Genomic DNA, 20,679 nt, shown 5'->3' with positions numbered 1-20,679 from the left:
TCCCAGCTAAAAAATTCAACCAGCTTTAGAAATGATGCCAAAAATGTATTTGTCTAATGAAATTGTGCAGGAATACAATTTTTTTTCTGCTGAGCAGGTCTCTTACTTGAACTCTACTAAGCCTCCACAGGGCTTAATATAATACGACAGATATACCAAAAGCAGGTTTTCAGTGTTGAGATAACATGATCACTTGTTAACTTACAAATGGGACCCAGTTCTAGCAGATTGTCAAAGGAGCAACATGTTGTAGTTCCAAGAGTTGCACACAACTGCAAGTCCAAAAAAACAACAAAAATAGACATTTTAAAAATAGCATTTAATGTGATGACAATGCACAATCTACATACACAACATAACTTTCAGTATATTCACAACTGGCATGAAGCCACTAGTCTAATTTCATGCAGCCATATTTAGGGTCTTCTATAATTATGCACACATACTTTATCAAAGACAACAAAACATTTTCAGTTAAAAAAAGCTTAGATGTAATACCCCTCCTGCCACCTAAAAGTTCAAAAGCCTGCAAAAGCTTGTAGATAAATAGCGTAGGTACCGTTTTGGTGGGAAGTTTACAGTATTCTTGGCCTGTAGTCATGCTGGCCACATAACCACAGAAATGTCTTCAGACACAGCTGGCTCCCTTAAAAGGAGATGAGCACAGCCCCCTAGAGTCAGACAGGATAGACCTTTAATTTTAGATGACTAGTACATGATAAATTTGATTGCAGATAATAATTTTAACTTTGTACTTTTATTTCTTGATATCAACTTGTATTTTTAGTTTTGTATAGTATTTTTTCTGCCATTTATTCCTGGTGAAGGAGATCTGCATACTTATGAGGTCCTTCAGGAAGCCTCTTTGTAAATAATAAAATACCAGAACAGCAGAATTGGAAGGTTTTTTTAGTCTAACTCCCCTGCTCAAACAAGAGACCCTATATAATTTTGGACAAATTTTGAGTCTTTTCTTTAAAATTTGCAGTTATGGAACACCCACAACTTCTTGAGGCAAGCTGTTTCACTGGTTAATTGTTCTTACTGGCAGGAAATTTCTCCTTAGTTATGGGTTGGTTCTCTTTTTTTGGTGCAAAGTTGCCTAATAATAATAATAGCCACAACAACAACAACAACAACAACAACAACTTTATTACGGTCACAGACCAGCAATATACAAAAATATCACTGTTTACAATAGTATTAAAAATATTACTAATAATAATTAAACTACACTGGATAATCATTAAAACAAAGCTACAGAGTAAATCCAGTTAAAGAAAAAGGGTTCACTTATTGCTACTTATGGCATTCGTGTATTCAGTGTAAATATAAAAGCTATAAATAGCAGTTTATCAACTGACTTCATTGGCCCATAGTTATTGCTTTTCTCCTCCTGTAGTAACTTTGCAGATAAGAAGATTCATAATTAAGACTGTACATATATTGCCATCGCTGCATGGCCGCGTAATGACTAAGCATATTAGTTGTTACCAGGACATGTATCTTTGGGTGATAAACGCCATAGCAAATACTCATTGTATTGCCAATGGCTAGATTAAAGATATAGCATCTCAGTCTCTGTGTCCTAGTATCATTTACATGCAGAGATTCATAAATCCCAGTAATTCATTCAGGCTTTTCACTATTATAAAAGAAGATGATGGCCTGTGATATAACTCTGCTGTATCATTGTTATGAATGCGTCTTATAAGCAATTTGAAATCTTCTTATTTCAATTCTCAAAAGATACTCAAGCTAACAGCAGCTGGTGTGTTTGTGAGGGAGATCTAATACTGCATTTAACCCAATTTGAAATCCCCATTACAACAGTGTAATCACATTTGAAACAGGGACATATTGTCTCCCTTGAAAATTGTTCAGACAGCTTACAGGCCACTCCAGACTTTCCATCTTTAAACATAGCACTGTTGCACTTATTTTGAAAACAAAGCAGTCAGTTGTACAACACGATGACCACAATCAACCAGGTAAGTTAAGCATTTAGCTAAGAATAGGATCAGATATATTCAGAATTCTAAAGAAAAAATGCTTTAGTATCACAACTCTAAAAACCACAAGAAAATGCCTTAAATTGCTGTAAAGCAAAAAAGAATGCAAAAAAGTAAAGTGGAGATGAGCAACAGATCCCTATCAGACATATATTTTTATGTCCATTAAGTGAACAGGGAATTGCAGGAAAACAAGTCACAGATCTTCTAGCTACGCGATATTTTTACGATTTTTATACGATATTCGGTACAGGAACTCTTGCGCCTGCGAGGTGCCCCCGCCTTGCAGGAGTGACCCGCTTTATTACCGAGGGCCGGCCTCAATGACAGGTCTTGGGACCCACAGAGGTGGCATGCGTCAAGGAAGAGCCTTTGGGGTTTTTTAGATAGGGAATTTTTAAGGGGTGGGAGGGTAAGGGCGGGTGCTGGGGGTAGCCCGTTGGGGGGGGGCAGTTCCTGCGTGTGCTCGCAGCGTCCATTTAACAGGTTCGAAGGTTACGGGGGAAGATTTCGTTCCTTCTGATGAGGGTGGTCCTATTTGTACGGTAAGTGGGAGGGGCAGATATGGCGGAAGCGAGGGATCGCATCGTTTCCCGGGGCGCGCACTCGATGTTTGAAGGCGATCGCGCATCCCGATCCCTCAGACTTCTCCCGTTCCCCAGATGGTCAAGACCCTCAGAGCCTAGGCCTCCGGCTGATGTTGTGCAACGCACGGTCCGTGGTCAACAAGGCCCCCCTAATATATGATCTTATCCAGGGGGGTTCCGCGGACCTTACGGGCATTACGGAAACCTGGTTGGGCACAGAAGGGGGCGTGCCCCTTGTTGAAATGTGCCCACCAGGTTTCCGGGCATTCCATCAGCCGAGGGCCCAGGGTAGGGGTGGGGGGGTGGCGGTTGTGATTAAGGAGAGTCTAGAGCTGAGGGAGACTACTGTACCTCAGATAGCCGGTTGTGAATCCCTCTTTATGAGGTAGGGCCATAGGTGTCAGATGGGCTTGTTTGTCACCTACCTGGCTCCTTGCTGCATGACAGCTGCCCTGCCTGAGCTCCTGGAGGTGCTTGCTGGAGTGGCAGTTGAGACCCCCAGACTTATTGTCATGGGGGACTTCAACTTGCCATCGACCGGCATGTCGTCAACAGCAGCTCGGGAGTTCATGGCTTCCATGACAGCCTTGGACCTGACCCAAGTAGTTGATGGCCCTACTCACATTGGGGGAGGCACGCTGGATTTGATTTTTATCTCTGGTCAGTGGTTGAAGGATCTGGACTTGAGGGATTTAGTCACTGAACCTTTGTCATGGTCAGATCACTCTCTCCTTCGCCTGGACTTTCTGACCGCCACTCAACACCGCAGGGAGACGGAACCAATACGTTGGTTCCGTCCTAGGTGCCTGATGGACCCGGAGAGGTTCCAGATGGAGCTTGGGCCGTTCCCTGAGGGTCTAGCCCACGGCACGGCTGAGGAACTAGTCGCGGCTTGGGAACAGGCCGCGGCTGGGGCTTTAGACCGTGTCGTGTCTTTGCGGCCTCTGACCCGGCACAGATCTCAACCAGCTCCTTGGTTCTCCGAGGAGCTGAGGGGGATGAAACGCCGGAGAAGACGCCTAGAGAGTTCTTGGAGGTCCAGTCGTTCAGAGGCTGATCGGACACTAGTTAGGTCCTATAGTAGGACCTACCTAGTGGCTCTGAGGGAAGCGAGGCGTTGCTACGTCTCCTCTCTCATAGCGTCGGCAGATAACCGCCCGGCCGCCCTGTTTCGGGTGACCCGCTCTCTCCTTCAACAGGGAGAGCGGGATGACTCGTTGCAGGGACGTGCTGAGGAGTTTAGTGGTTATCTATACAATAAAATCGTTCAGCTTCGGGACGGTCTGGATCAAAATTGGGTGGATCCAGGTGAGATGTCAGAGAGCTGTCTTGTTGAGACTGTTTGGGATGAGTTTGACCCTGTGGCCTCCGAGGATATGGACAGGTTGCTGGGGAGGTTGAACGCTACCACATGTTTACTGGACCCGTGCCCCTCCTGGCTGGTACTGGCCACGCAGGAGGTGACACGAGGCTGGCTCCAGGGGATTACGAATGCTTTCTTGTTGGAGGGGATCTTTCTGGCTGCCTTGAAAGAGGCGGTGGTGAGACCTCTCCTCAAGAAGCCTTCCCTGGACCCAGCTGTATTAGGTAATTATCGTCCGGTCTCGAACCTTCGGTTTGTGGCGAAGGTTGTAGAGAGTGTGGTGGCATGTCAATTACCTCGGTACCTGGATGAAACTATCTATCTAGACCCATTCCAGTCCGGCTTCCGGCCCGGTTACAGCATTGAGATGGCTTTGGTCGCGTTGGTTGATGATCTCTGGAAGGCCAGGGACAGGGGTTATTCCTCTGCCTTGGTCCTATTAGACCTCTCAGCGGCTTTTGATACCATCGACCATGGTATCTTGCTGCACCGGTTGGAGGGATTGGGAGTGGGAGGCACCGTTTATCAGTGGTTCTCCTCCTATCTCTTTGATCGGTCGCAGACGGTGTTGACGGGAGGGCAGAGGTCGACCCCGAGGTGCCTCACTTGTGGGATGCCGCAGGGGTCGATTCTCTCACCCCTTCTGTTCAACATCTATATGAAGCCGCTGGGTGAGATCATCAGTGGTTTTGGTGTGAGGTATCAACTGTACGCTGATGATACTCAGCTGTACTTTTCCACACCGGGCCACCCCAACGAAGCTATCGAAGTGCTGTCCCGGTGTCTGGAAGCCGTACGAGTCTGGATGGGGAGAAACAGGCTCAAGCTCAATCCCTCCAAGACAGAGTGGCTGTGGATGCCGGCACCCCGGTACAGTCAGCTGCAGCCGCGGCTGACTGTTGGGGGCGAGTCATTAGCCCCAATGGAGAGGGTGCACAACTTGGGTGTTCTCCTGGATGGACGGCTATCTTTTGAAGACTACTTGACGGCCGTCTCCAGGAGAGCTTTTTACCAGGTTTGCCTGGTCTGCCAGTTGCGCCCCTTTCTAGACCGGGATGCCCTATGCATGGTCACTCATGCCCTTGTGACATCTCGTCTGGATTACTGCAATGCTCTCTACATGGGGCTCCCCTTGAAGAGCACCCGGAGGCTCCAGTTGGTCCAGAATGCAGCTGCGCAAGTGATAGAGGGAGCCCCTCGTGGCTCCCATGTGACACTTCTCCTGCGCAGACTGCACTGGCTACCTGTGGCCTTTCGGGTGCGCTTCAAGGTTTTGGTAATTATCTTTAAAGCGCTCCATGGCATTGGGCCGGGATACTTACGGGACCATCTACTGCCACCGATTGCCTCCCACCGACCCGTACGCTCTCACAGGGAGGGACTCCTCAGGGTGCCGTCAGCCAGGCAGTGCCGGCTGGCGACGCCCAGGGGAAGGGCCTTTTCTGTTGGGGCTCCCACCCTCTGGAACGAACTTCCCCCAGGACTTCGCCAACTTCCTGACCTTCGAACCTTTCGCCGCGAGCTTAAGACACATCTTTTTATCTGCGCAGGACTGGACTAGAATTTTAAATTTTAAATTGGGTTTTAATGGGGTTTTTACTATTCTATTGGGGTTTTAATATTCGGCCGTATTTAATAAGTTTTTTAATTGGGGTTTTAAATTGTATTTATGTATATTTTTTACTTGGCTGTTAACCGCCCTGAGTCCCTTGGGAGATAGGGCGGTATACAAATATGATTAAATAAATAAATAAATAAATAATAAATAAATATGCCTCAATTGATTGATTTATATTTAAAATGCCAGGAAACACATGCATCAAGGCAGGAGTGTGTAATCACATTCAGTAGCCACTCCTGAACCTTTTTGTGACTCTCAAAACCTAGTAATGGAGTCAATAAGGTTACTTCAGTACTTTCAAAAATAGTTTTGATCCATTAAAAACATTATGAAACATTAGCAATCCTGGGAAAGCAGATGTAGCCTGCTTTTCTTCCATGTCCAAGGGTATTTGCAGACAAGGTTTAAAAAAAGTCAATCCGGTGGCCGGTGGAATCAAAGCTCCAGCCATTTTTGTGTTTGATGGTCAAATGGCAGCCATCTTGGCTTTCTGACTGTACCTTAAAGGTAACCTCTGTCTATAAGCCTTGCAATTGTATCACTTTCTTAGGGCAGCCTTTGAATGTTGGCCCTTCTATCTGAAGAAGCAAGTTCTATTAAAATTGTTTTTCAGAATATATATTAAGAAGATGGCACTGTGGTCAACAAGACATGTTGTAAATAATTCTAAATAGGGTTCCATCTTTAATTTATTTCATGTCTAATAATGAAGATGTAAAATACCAACTACCAGTTTACCTGTTTCTAAACAACTGGTTAGAAGACTGCCAGACCATGTTTCTTCCGCCTTAAGAAGAAATGCTTAAGCCAGATGGAACAAGTCAAGTCTTAAGTGCTCTTCTGAGACTCAGTAGGGAAGGCATCGAAAGGGAAAGCTCTATATAGACTAAGTTCTAAAGCAAGATGGAAGCATTGGGGAAATGCCATTTCTTAGCTCCTGCTGTCATCCTCAGTTAGACAGGATTTAGAGGGAGTTGAGCTTCTTCAATCTAATCAGATAGATATATTAATATAGGAGAAAGTAGTCTCAGAAATAACTAGATCTGAAGCTCCATAAGGCCTTAAAAATGGCAACAAGCACCTTGAATTGTATCTGGAAGTAACCAATGTAGCTTCCAAAGCAGTATGTTCACCCAGATATGGCAGGAAACACCCATCACTGGCTACCCCATCACATTTTGTATCAGCTGTTATCAAAAGATCAGCTCAGCTAATGAGGAAATAAATACATATTGGACTGCCAGTTTTTGAACTAACTACCTTCTTTTTTCTTTGGGAATAAATTATCTGCAGCATTTTTTGTAAATAGCTTCAGACTTAAATTGACGAGAAATCCAAAAAATATAGAAGTTTTGGCCAGACTGGGAAATTGAAAAACATCCTAGAAGAAGGCAGTAGTAAACTAACTTCATATTGCCAAAAATATCCATGTCCTTGAAATTACCAAAAAGTACTTACTATAGATGTTATGACTGAACATAGTTACTATGATTTAAAACATAGACCAGCAGATTACTTAACAACTGGTAATCTTATTTGTACAATAACAAAAATTGGGATATTAGTACTCACAAAGAATGGGATAAGACCAGCAGCTTTATCTGCATCTATAATTTTTCTTAGAGCTGACCCACGGGCAGAAAATGAGTCATCTGTGGGAACTTGTTTAATTTTCACTCCAGCAATCAAGACATCCTTTTCAACTGATGAATGAGCCTGCATGATGTGGAATAAAGTTTATTCTAAAATTTAAATTGGGTACCAATTATGTGCTCAAAAATATTTTACAATTACTAGACGAAATAATCAAATCTTGCTAATGTAAATGAAAAATAATAAACGGCATCAGATATTATGCCCAGTCCTGCACTTTTGTTATTTGGTGATTATAACATTACATAGGCAAATCTTTACAAATTGTAACATAAAATAAATTTTACTCTATTATACCATTCAATAAATTTAAACAATATAAAGTAATCTACAATTAATGAGCTATAAGATCTAGTAAATCATACTCTATGTTTCAGATATCTGTATTTTTAATAGTTTCTATATGTGAAAAAAAGTGTTACTCTTAATTATTGAGTATAATTTCTTCGAATAATGTAATGTGTTACCTTTTCAAGAAACTCATCTGGTATTCTATAGCTATAAAATACTGAATCTATGTCCCTTTCTAGATACTTTTCGTTTTAGAACAGAAATAAATTACTTTAGTCTGCTATCCATAAAATATAAATATAATCTATGTGAAGATATGTCACTTAATGAGAAGGAAAGAAAACGTTAGGAAATTCAGGATTAGATTTAAAATGTAATTTTAAAATTCAATTCATCATAGCATTATTGTAAAATAGGAATTGGAAAGTAGAATCCAATGGATAAATCTGAGTACTAAAATCTTCTCTGCTTGTAATAGCATGACTCTTAATACAAAAAATGCATGCTTATTCCAAATGTGGGAATAAAGCACTATATATCAAAACATTAAAATGAAGGAAATATAATGTTCACAATTAGTTCAAAAACAAGTTATGTGAACTTAGATAGTCATATTTCTTTAGGGGACCTACCAAAAATGAATTATTACTATGGTGGTGGTGATGATGATGATGATTTGTCCTAAAAAAACTTTGGAGGGAAAGAGGATGAAACATATGCTTGAATTATTTGACATTTGTTCCAGGAACTTGCTTCCTTGTCAGACCTCATTTTTCTCCTTAGGTTGCCTTCTCTCCCCCTCTTCCCTTGTTTGATTCTTGCTTCACAGACTACTTTAAAAGGTCAAAAATATCTTACAGCAAATCCTTGTACAGACAAAAGAATCCTCTGACATTCAAGTTGCATAGCTTTGTATGTATTTTCTTAATAGATGCATTTTTGCAGGTGATTTTCCCCAGTAGCTTTTTTGGAGAAAGTTGTAAATGCATAAATATGATGCAGTTCTCTTTTACGTTCAGAAATTACAGTTTTACTTAAATTGAATTGACAATGCAAACACAATGCGAACTAATTTTTTATATACTTGGATAGTACAATGAAAGTTCAAGGATGCTAAAAAAAATAAGAAAAAAGCTTTATAAAATATACTTTTTTGGTAACTTTAAGCATTAAAGTGTCAGCGTTCCAGAAAAACCCAACTCCAATTAAAAACTCAGAGAAAGGCATTTTCTCAAAGTTCCATTTATTATTTTTTCAAAGCTATCAGTTCACAAACTTTTAGGATTTTCAAGAAAAAATATATACATTAGAAAGAGGAATTTTTTTATTTATTATAATGAATTTCAGAAATATTTACTTACCTATTATTCATTCATCCCCACACATCTTCCCTGACCCTTGCAGACTGTCACACTACATGAATAACATGTCCCTGGTTTTGAGTGCATTTTTAAAATTAATCCAATTGAGGTAAGTTGATTCCAAAATTGTTGTCCTATCATGCACTATTTCACCCAACTGAAGGTTGCAAACAGACCAACATGAAAGTTTCAGTAGTATATAGACAAAGATCTTTCACTTAATTTTTTGCTATAATTTTTGTAATATTTCTGAGATGTCTTCATCTTTAATGTTCAGTACTTTGTAAGTGACCTTCATTTATATTTGAACCTCTGGTGGCTCAACAGACTAAGACAGTCTGTTATTAACACAGCTGCTTGCAATTACTGCAAGTTCAAGTCCCACCAGGCCCAAGGTTGACTCAGTCTTCCATCCTTTATGTAAAATGAGGACCCAGATTGTTGGGGGCAATAAAAGTTGACTTTGTATATAATATACAAATGGATGAAGACTATTGCTTAACATAGTGTAAGCCGCCCTGAGTCTTCGGAGAAGGGTGGGATATAAATGCAAATTTAAAAAAAATATTTAGGGACTGTAATAAAATAAAATTCATTTAACTTGAACCATGGGCTGTAACTAACAAAATGAAATTCAATATAAAGAAAAGTAAAGTTTTATACTTAGGCAAGAAAAATCACATCTACAGGTACAGATTAGATTCTGCTCTGTAGTGGAATCTACAAGAAGGATCTTGGATTCCTAGTGGACAATCACTGAAATATGAGCTAACAGTCTGTTGCAGCAACCGAAAAAGCCAATCACAACCAGACGGATAGAATCAAGATCATGTGAAATGTTAATTCTGCTTTATAAGGCTTTGGTAAGACCACACTTAGAATACTGCATCCAGTTTCGGTCATCATGATATAAAAAAGATGTTGAGATTCTGGAAAGAGTGAAGAAAAGACCAAGAAAGATGATTATGGAGTTGGAGGCTGCAACATATGAAGAACAGATTGCAGGAATTGGATATGTCTAGTCCAGTGAAAAGAAGGACTAAGAACGGCATGATAGCAATTTTCCAATATTTTAGGGGTTGCCATAAAGAAGATGAGGTCACCCTATTTTCCAGAACACCAGAAGGCAAGGCAAGAAACAATGGATGGAAACTAATAAAGGATAGAAGCAAACTAGAACTAAAGAGAAATTTCCTGGCAGAACAATGAACCAGTGGAATGGCTTGACTTTAGAAGCTGTGGATGCTCCATCATTGGAGGCTTTTAAAAAGAGACTAGAAGTCATTTGTCTGAAATGGTATAGCAGGTGGTTGGACTAGAAGACCTCCAAGGTCTCTTCCAACTCTGTTATTATGTTAAAATGCAAACAGATTGTGTAAAATAAAATCTGAAATTTCAGACAGAAAACATTTTCCGCATGCTTATTACAATCCACCTAAGTCACTGAATAATAGAATATCAGAGTTGCAAGAGATCTTGGTGATCTTCTAGTCCAACTGCCTGCTTGAGCAGGAGACCCTCTACCATATGTTCATATTCATGGTCTGTTAACGATTTAACTTCAGATGAAAAGTATTTGAATCTATCTAATACTGTAGTATTGCTGGCGCAGATAAAGGAATTTCAAAATATTGAAGAAAGCAGTCTTTGACATATAAATACTAAACTGCCATTTTTGCCAGAAAAAAATACATAAATTGGATTTATACGGAATGTGTCAAAATGATAAAAGATGAAAATCTTTTGTTTCTAAGCTCCAAGCTTTTGGAGCCCTTCTGTATAAGAGCTAATCATGGCATAAAGGATTAGAATTAAGGATAGTTGACATAAAATGCTTTGGAGAAGCTGATGCTAATGGAAAAATTACTTCTTCTGTACACACTAACACACTTTCATCTCAAATGAGGGATTATTTGAATGGGTATATGCTCCAAAATCAGAGAAATTGAAATTGCAATTAAATGAAAGCGTTTTGCAAGCAACTAGCCTTCCCTACTATACTCTTACAGATCCATTGGCCCCACAATTCTTAGAATTTGCAGCCAGCTGAAGAGGTTCCCAGGAGACTTTAGCAATCAAATCCTCCATCCTTAATTTAGGGTGCCAAATACCTTAGGCTTCTGCAAGAACTGACATAGAGGAGACAAAGACAGGAATATCTAGGATCTTTTCTTTAATGTTATTTGTTTCTATCTTTCTAGATAAAAAAAATAAAGCAAGTTCCAAGAATACTGCAAAAACAATAAAAGCTAGTTAATATAATAAAAATATAGCAAAAATATCAATGTGTTAAAACACCTTTAAAGCTAGAAAGTCCAGCAGGCATTAGCTCTCAAAGACAGGATGAAAATTCGCTGTTGTTCTTTAGAATAGGGCAGCCCTACAGAAGGTCTTAGGGGACATGGTGGCTCAGGGGCTAGGACGTTGAGCTTGTCGATCGAAAGGTCAGCAGCTCAGTGGTTCGAATCCCTAGTGCTGCCACATAACGGGGTGAGCTCCCATTACTTGTCCCAGCTTCTGCCAACCTAGCAGTTTCAAAAGCACCTAAAAAAGCAAGTAGAAAAAATAGGGACCACCTTGGTGGGAAGGTAACAGCATTTTGTGCGCCTTTGGCATTGAGTCATGCCGGCCACATAACCACGGAGAGGTCTTCCGACAGCGCTGGCTCTTTGGCTTTGAAACGGAGATGAGCATCGGCAACGACTAGCACGTATGTGCGAGGGGAACCTTTACATTTTATAGAAGGTCTTCTTATGCTTGCTCCTCTAACTTCCAAGAGGCAGGAGGGCAAAGCTTTCTTTCCTCATTTAATACTGGTCAGCTATATATTCTAAATAAAGAGCAACTCTATGGATTGGACCCAAAAATCAAAGAAAGCCAATCCAGCATTCAAAGCACAAATGTAATGATCTTAAAACATATCTATCCCATCAATAGCCATGCTGAATTAGATGATGTTTCAAGACCTCTTCAAAGGCACATCTAAGTACAGCACATCATGATAATCCAAACTAGAATTAATCAGGATAATCATGATCAGGACTCTCTATTTACTATGTCTGCATTACTCAAAGCTGTGGGAAGGCTCCCATAGTCACTGAATCCACATGTTGAATAAGAAAATGAACTGTACCTGTTCCACAAAGGAAGGGTTTTCTTGTCTAGATACATATTAGAGCAGGCATCCTCAAACTGCAGCCCACGGGCCGGATATAGCCTGCCAAAGCCATTAATGTAGTCCATGTGGGATCACATTTTTGCAGTCCAGGCTGTCCCACCCACATCACCCTGCCCACCCGCTGGCCCCCACCCGTTGGCCGAGTGAGAACTGGAAGTGGAAGGTAAGGCAGTGAGCTACTGGAGGCAGGGGGAGGCCAAAAACATGCCTGATTTTGACTGGCAGAAATCCTCTTGGGGGCAGCAAGGCCAAAAACAGGACATGTGGATGCCCCCAGAACAGTGGTGAAATGTTCCTGGATCAGACCGGATTGTGCAATCCGGTAGCAATTGTGGCCGGTAGTTCGGTGATCCAATAGCGATGGCAGAGCGAAGCTCCACCTACCCGCCTGGGTGTCATTACTTTCTGGTTTTAACCAGGAAGTAATGTGTTTTTTACCAAGGTTTTGCGCATGCACACAAGGTCTGCGCGTGCTTGTGAACCAGTAAGGAAGATAAGTAGATTTCACCCCTGCCCAGGAGGCCAAAAACAGGCCCATTTTTGGCCAGCAGAGAGCTTCCAAAAATGCCGGGCAGGTATCGCTCAGAGCAAAAATGGGCACATTTTTGCCCTTCCGGGGCATCCACGTATGCCATTTTTGGCCTTCCTGCCCCCCCAGAAGCCTTCTTCCTCATTGTATATAATGGTATCACGCTTGGGGATGAGAAGAGATGCTGCCTAGAAAACGATCAGAGGCAGGAACCACAGTAGCCTTATGGTCAGAGAAAGAAATTTAGAAAGGACCGACCCTAAGGGATCAAGCAGTTAAAATTGGCAGGCGGGAAGTTTGTATTTTTAGACGTGCAACATTTAACATTTTGTTATTTAGCATCAAGGGTTGGCAGGAGATCCATAGGAAGATTTAAGATTTAATTTGTTTGTATTATTATTGTATATGCATACAATATTTATGCTTATTTTTACTCTTTTTCCCTTTTTATTTCTGATTCATTTGCTGACTAATAATTAAAGTGACTTTTAATCATGGTAAAAATTAAGCGACCAACTTAGCTTCATATTTCTATTCACTGACCACATCTGAACATATAAAGGAAACCAGTTTCATCTCAATATGTCTAAATGATCATTTACTTATTTGTCCAATTTATGTCCTATCTTTCATTTAGGAACACCACAAAGCATTCATATGTTTTTAAATTTATAATTGTTTATATTTGTACATTTTTTTCTTACTATAAGCTGCTCTGAGTCATCGTAGACCACAAGATGAGAGTCAAATAAATTTAATAATAATACTTAATGCCCCTGAAGATATTTTGCCATAAAAAACTTTGTGAGGTAGGCTGAAATGAGAAATAATTATTGGCCCACATGACTGAGTTTCTATAGTTAAGGGTGAATAGAGCCTTACTAGTCAAACACATTATTTATTCCACCACAATAGCATCTATTAAAGACCTTTTAAATAATGCTGAGATCACATCTATTGCTTTTGACATCATATCTATTGATTTATTTATTTACTTTTTAATATACCACCAACTTTGAACTAGAATCAATGAGGGAAAATAGATAGAACAGCAATACTAAAATACTACAGAAATATTTAAATCCATCAAATTACTGTAACACAACAAATCTTTTAAAGAATTGAAGACACAATTCACCAAAGTGAACTTTTGTAATTTACACTGATTTCACTTACTGAAACTATTCTTTTTGGAGCTAACAAGCCCTAATGCCTTTATAGATGAATCAGTCCCAGTAAAATGTCAGAAGAAAAATAAGATTGCTTGACTGGAACCTGCTAGCTGAGGTATTCTGACAAGTGCAGGGTCCCAGGTGAAGGAAGGCTATATTTAGCTATTGCTAGAGAATTAGATCCAGTGGGGATTTATTGCTGCAATCACCAGATGTTAGAACTGTCGTGAAGAAAAGAATTGCATGAATCCTACCTCTTTGCAATGTCAGGAATAACAATTTCTTATGTCACATCCAAAATTACAGTAAAATGTCAAATACCATCAATTGTGTTGTAAATGTTGTACCTTGATGAACGTATCTTTTCTTTTATGTACACTGAGAGCATATGCACCAAGACAAATTCCTTGTGTGTCCAATCACACTTGGCCAATAAAAATTCTATTCTATTCTATTCTATTCTATACTTTCAAGTACAGCAGTAGCAAGAGGAGGAGGAGGAGGAGGAAGAGGGGGAGGAAGAAGAGGATTTAAGCAATTTAGTCATATTATAAAAAATGTCATGGATGTGCCTGTGGCATTACATAAAATTAGAATCTGGGGTGGAAAAGACAGAAATAGCTCCAGAATCTAAATCAGACCAAACAAGTGTTTTCAAAGCAGCAAGATGTTCGTTTCTTGCTGCTCTTTGTCTCCAAGGCTCACCAAGGATCAGCTGTAAATGCCACAGTTCTCCAATATTTATTCAGGACACAATTCAGCCTGCACTGCTTATTTTGGATCAAAATGTATTGTTATCGAAATGTATGTCAAAAGTAGTGGCAATATTTTTGTATTGTCAGACAATGCTGTCTGTCAGGTATCTGCATTATTGAGAATCATAAAAAAAAATCAACCTGAAAATGAGAGGCATAACATCTTAATGAAATCTATGCTGCATGAGTACTACGTATAATTTTATTTCCATATCTACAGTAATGCAGGGAATAATGTACTCACTTGATCAGAAGTATAAGCTACCAGGCGGCCAGTAATTTCTCCCTGAGTTAGATTTTCATTGTCTAACTGTATACGACGGATTGCTTTGGTTCGAGCTGCCAGCATGGCAACCAAGGTAGCTTCACTGGCAGTTCCCTGTGATGGAAAATTGGACAGGTTGGATAAGAGAATCCAGTAAAAATTGCCCTAAATTAATAAGGAGTATCCACTGCATTGGTATTGCTTATACAATACAATTGATGGTACTGAGAATGTACAGCAGATCATCTTGCGGGTCTAATCAAGGTAAGAATTCCTTCTTCCTGACAAAAATGTATACAATGCAGTATGTCATCCATGCTTGCTTTAGATGTCAGTAGGTTGTAAATGCATTTACATTTGCTCTTAGACCAGGAAAAAGAGGCAGAAGCAATATTATACAGTGATCTTTTTTAAATTAAGGGCAGAATCCATCTGATTTCAACTTTCTAAACCACTCTAACAAAAATTAACAGGGTTTGCATTCTTAAATATGGATGGATGCACCCCTAATAAAATGACGATGCAAAAATAATCAGCTGAAGGCTGTGATGAGAAACTTTGCTTTTTAAAATGACACAAATACTAAGGGCACAGTCGATTTCATTTTTCTCTACAAACAAAGGTTACTATGGAGAACAGATTCGAGAGCCGGCATATATATTGCCAAATAAAGTCCCCAACAGACATTTTCTTTCAACTTTAATTGTTTCAAGTAGCACATCTGAAGTAGCAGGCAATGATTTCATATTGATTTGTCCTTTCAGCTGCAATTAAGCACCAATTTTCATAAGCAAATAGTGCAAATAATCATTTGGTTTTAAATCTAGGAAAGATTGGCAGTTTTAATATAAAACCCATGTTTCACATGTCCTTTCCTGTTTCTATCACTGTTATTATGACTGTACAAAAAGAAAACCATCAGCACAAATTGCTTCCTCTCTGATAATAGCAGGAGACGCCTTAAGCCATCCTCCTTCTGTCCTAAAGATAAACAATGAAAACAGCATCCACAATTACTGGCAATCATGTGTTGTCACTAAAAATGAGTTAATAAACAGATATAAATGTCCCATGCCATCAGCACAAAACATGCTTTTGCAAGTTTTTATAAATATAACATTTAAATACACGGCACTATAATGTAAAGCCAGAGGAAAGATGTCTGAATATTTCGGCAGAAGATTCAAGATTTATAACTTTGTTAAAACACAAAACTCTAAAACTTCAGCTGGCATGAAAAAATACAAAGAAGCACAAACTTATTTAACAAATTAAGGAATCTATAAGTGGCTCCAGCATGCTATTTTTCTACTGGGCACTGCCTCATAAGAATGTCACATTTGCATGCAATGAACTGGGTAACAAAAAGTTTTAGAACTCATTTACATATGCAAAATCCTTTGTCTACTGAAACTTCAAAAGATAACTGTATATGTGAATGAGAAATTAATGAATTATTCAGTCAGCTCACATTTTTATCACTTATCAAACATGCAGTAATCAGGCACAGAAAAGTCATATATGTGAATTTATTTATTAATTTATGATCTATATGAACAAATCAAATAGAAATACTAAAATCAGAAAACATGCCAGATCTAGAGGCAAGCAAATCCAGAATTTGAAACTTGGGTTTCATATATTTATCTGATTTCATTATTCATCAGTGTCTGTGTCTTGAGATGCACTGGCATTTCAATCCAGAGAAACAGGGATAGTTATAATTATGGCATGACAATTTACACTTGCCAGATAATAATTGAGAGCCAATTTGGTGTAGTGGTTAAGGCATCACTTTGAAACGGAGGATGTTGAATTCTACTCTTTTCTTAGGTTCAAAACCAGCTGGTGACCTTGAACCAGCTACTTTCTTTCAGCTTGAGGAAGGAGGCAATGACAAACCATTTTTGAAAAATATTGCCAAGAAGACTGCAGGAACTCCTCCCAATAAACTCTGATAATTAGACATAATTAAACAGGAAAAAAAATCATAATGCAAACTTCCACAAATTCATTTTAAACAGTGGATACCGATCTACTTCCTTAATGATAATTTAGCAGGCTGTTGAACTGAATTACTAAATTTAGAAAAATTTAAGAATTTAAGTCATAATCTAATACAGAATTTTATCCCACAGATTCAGGGGTGAAATGCTCCCGGTTTGGACTGGATCACCTGATGCGGTAGCAATGGTGGCAGGTGGTTCGGAGAACCGGTAGGAAAAATCCCTGGCCCCCTTCCCGCCCCAGCTGAGCCACGTGATCATCAGAGGGTTTTTTTTTTACTGTTAAAAGCATTTTTTCTTCGGCCGAAAAAATGCTTTTAGAAGTAAAAAAAAATGTTGTAAAAAAAATGTTTTTAAAAGGTTCTGGCGATCAGGCAACTCAGCTGGGATCATCAGAACCCTTTAAAACTTTTTTTCCTCTGGCGATCCCAGCTGAGTTGCCTGATTGTCACAGGCTTTTAAAAGGTTGTAGAAGAGGTTGTAGAAAAAATGCTTTTAAAAGTAAAAAAAAAAAGTTGGCCATGCCCACCCAGTCACTTTATCCCACCACCACCATGAAGCCACAGAACCGGTAGTAACAAATTTTACATTTCACCCCTGCACTGATTTCAATAAACAGAAGTGTATTTAACACTGAGTTAGTGGTGTAGATTAGAACTTTTGGCTCGCCATATTTTGACAAATTACACTTCCTGTCAATCAAGCCAGAATAACAACTGATGAGGGAACTTAAAAACCATGGCTCAGCCTTAGTTTCCCCATTCTTGATTTACACACACTTAGGTATACCTTCAATCCAGAGAACTATATGAAATAAAGTTGATGTATGAAATAATGCTGATGTAGACTTATCCTTAAAATATTCCTATTTGTACTCCCAGATATGTCTTTTATTTCCCTTTTCTACCTACTTTATTCCATTTTCTATCTGACCTGAATTTTATTTTCCCCCAAATGGACTTCTCTAAGCATTCCCTTTAATATTTTGGGTGGGATAATGTTTCCTCCATCACTGCAAAATCTGGGTTTACCCCAAAAATCTTTAGATTTTTTTTTCACTTTGTTTAATCATTCTGTTTTGGACAGAATTCTGAAATATTCAGGTAACTGAATCAGAAAAAGAGAAAACAACACTATTATCTTTAAAAAGAAATAATATGACAATGTATACAATATAATATTCTATCTACTTTAGATACTGTCCAGATCAAATTCAGTAGCAAATATTCTAAATTACCTGGATTACCCCACCTCCTTCTCCATCTTTCCCAGCCAGAAATTGTGGAGGCAAATTGATCATCTTTCCTAGCCAATCCAGCATGACTGTTTCCAATTCGGTACAAGCTGGGCTTGAGGCCTGGAATGGGAAAATATGGTAAAAAGGAAAAAAAAATCTCTAGTGATTTCTTTAGATATTTACACATTTCAGAAGAGTGCACAGAATAGAAAAGCAATGAAGCATGGGTGTTTCAAGTATAACTCAGAATGTTACATAATTTGTGAGTAAAAAAAGAGATAATTAATGATCCATTTGAGTAACTACAACATATGACAGGTTTATTAACTCATTCTCATAAAATTTTGAACTGTGTATAAAAGCATGTCAAAATCTGAAATTACACCTTATCAAGCAATTATATATATAAATATGATTGAGTGTGCAGCAGTAGTGGGTTTCACTTACCTTTCCTACCGATTTGCTTGTGCACACGCGTTCACTTCACTTGTGCGTGCACCACTTCTGTGCATGCGCAGAAGCTTCTGCGCATGCACAGAGCATATTTGATGACGTCCAGGTGGGTGGGTGGAGCCTCCTGCCACTGCTGCTACCGGTTCGCCCGAACCGGGGCGAACTGGTAGCAACCCACCACTGGTGTGCAGGTATATACACACACAAACACACAGACAGAGAGAGAGAGAGAGAAAGGGGTAAGGAGAGAGGTAAATATGTCTTTCTGTCTATACTAGAACTTCTCTACTGGTAATCTTCTTTAGATAATTATTATCAGGATTCAAAAAGGCAGTTAGAGGAGCTAAGTACGGAAAGAATACTGCTTAATTTTATACAGCTTTCAACATTCTGAGACTGAATTACCCACATAATCATTGTTAAAGGACATATTCCCAGAATATTGCTCTCATCTGATCTAAGGTTGCCATGGAGGCAGCCTGATATCAGATGTTCTGGTTTTCATCTTCTCTAGTCTTCCTATAGGAAACTGTTTCCACATAGATATACTGTAGGTGCTAGCTTATAGCCTAGGCTAGAAACTACAGAGAGTTTTAGGTTTTTTTATTTTATACTAAGGAAACACTTTTGTACATGCGGTTATGTTAAATCCTATATTTGTACAGGTAATCCTTGACTTACAACAATTCGTTTAATGGCTGTTCAAAGTTATAATGGCACCGAAAAAAAGTGACCTATGACTATTTTTCATACTTATGACCATTGCAGCAACCCCATGGTCACATGATTTACATTTGGATGTTTGACAACTGATTCACATTTATGACGATTACAGTGTCACTTTTTGAAACCTTCTGACAAACAAAGTCAATGTGGAAACCAAATTCACTTAATGACTGTGCTACTAATTTAATAACTGCAATGATTCACTTAACTAATGTGGCAAGAAAAGTCATAAAACAAATTTCTCACTTAGCAGCATAAATTTTGGGCTGAATTGTATTCATAAATTGAGAACTACCTGTATTGAAATGATAGAGCTTTCTCATAATCTATCACTTCAGTGAAAACTAAACTGTTGAAAGCCATGTAACTCATCTGTGAGTTCTTTATGAAGAAAATATCTCCAAAAATCCATAGATATCTAATACTTTTGAAATATAAAGGCATATGTAGTAATGTAGCTGGTAGGAACTAGTTCTTTCATGCCCACATAGAACTTACCCATGAAAATCCAATGCATCCTATGGCCCCAGATAACATATCACCCAAAAGAGCGGGGAAAGAGTTGGCAGTAGGAAAATAGGCAAAGAAGTAGGGACTGTGCCAATGAGTTACCTGTGGAAAAGAATACAAAAAAACATTTATCAGAATGAAAAGAGTTTTGATTATGAAATCATTACAAGGCCTTGTTTTAACAAGCATGTAAAAAAAAGTGCTGATATTGCCCAATTGTCAGACCATTCATTGAAAATTATTTTGTTGTAGCTACACAGAATCAAGTAGTAAATTATGTCTCCTAGTTTGCATTAAGATTCCTGGCATGAAATACACCTAAACTTTTTTACCTGAAGTCAGAGTGAGCAATTCAAATTGAAGCGTTTTTTTTTTAAATTGAAAAAGTTTTTAAAAACAAAAAAAACATTTCCCCCCTTTTTTCCCCCTCCCTCCCAGAAAACCCCTTCCCCCTCCTTCTCCCCCGGATTCCCGGGTCAATCACAAGGTATTGTTATACATAAACCAAACATAGAGTAAAATTTTCCTTCTAATCCAATTAACTTATCCAAATCTTTTCATCTCCCAACCCCTCCCCATTACATAAAATAATACTTCCTAATTATTCAAAAGGCAATCTGATATTTCTTAATCTGATATCTGTTTTGTAGATAATCAATCCATTTTTCCATTCAATTAAATATCTTTCCTGTGTTGCCTTTTAAAAAAGCTGAGATTTTAGCCATCTCAGCCAAATTAATGACTTTCAATATCCATTCTTCTATTGTAGGTACCTCTTCTTTCTTCCAGTATTGTCCAATCAACAGTCTTGCTGCTGTTATTAAATTCAGAATCAATTTAGTCTCAATCCCTGTACAATCCGTTATAATTCCCAAAAGGAAAAATTGTGGCAGGAACTTTATCTTCTTCTTCAGTACATTTTGAATAATCCACCAAATTCTTATCCAAAAGACCTTAATT

General features: G+C 38.9%; 1 protein-coding gene across 1 annotated transcript in view; it reads right to left on the bottom strand.

The window, feature by feature from the left end:
• Positions 1–20,679, bottom strand: part of DDC (dopa decarboxylase) — an 81,105-nt gene that overhangs the window by 39,519 nt on the left and 20,907 nt on the right. The window contains exons 3-7 of the mRNA XM_058181690.1: positions 19,708–19,821; positions 18,031–18,150; positions 14,767–14,901; positions 7,156–7,299; positions 206–272 (exon numbers count right to left, since the gene is read on the bottom strand). Of these exons, the coding sequence (XP_058037673.1) occupies positions 206–272; positions 7,156–7,299; positions 14,767–14,901; positions 18,031–18,150; positions 19,708–19,821 (580 nt within the window). The remainder of the gene's footprint in view (positions 1–205; positions 273–7,155; positions 7,300–14,766; positions 14,902–18,030; positions 18,151–19,707; positions 19,822–20,679) is intronic.

The sequence above is a fragment of the Ahaetulla prasina genome, chromosome 4, assembly GCF_028640845.1.
Source record: "Ahaetulla prasina isolate Xishuangbanna chromosome 4, ASM2864084v1, whole genome shotgun sequence".
Lineage (NCBI taxonomy): Eukaryota > Metazoa > Chordata > Lepidosauria > Squamata > Colubridae > Ahaetulla > Ahaetulla prasina.
The sequence above is the reverse complement of the archived record's forward strand: the minus strand, read 5'-3'. Positions and strand labels throughout refer to the sequence as shown.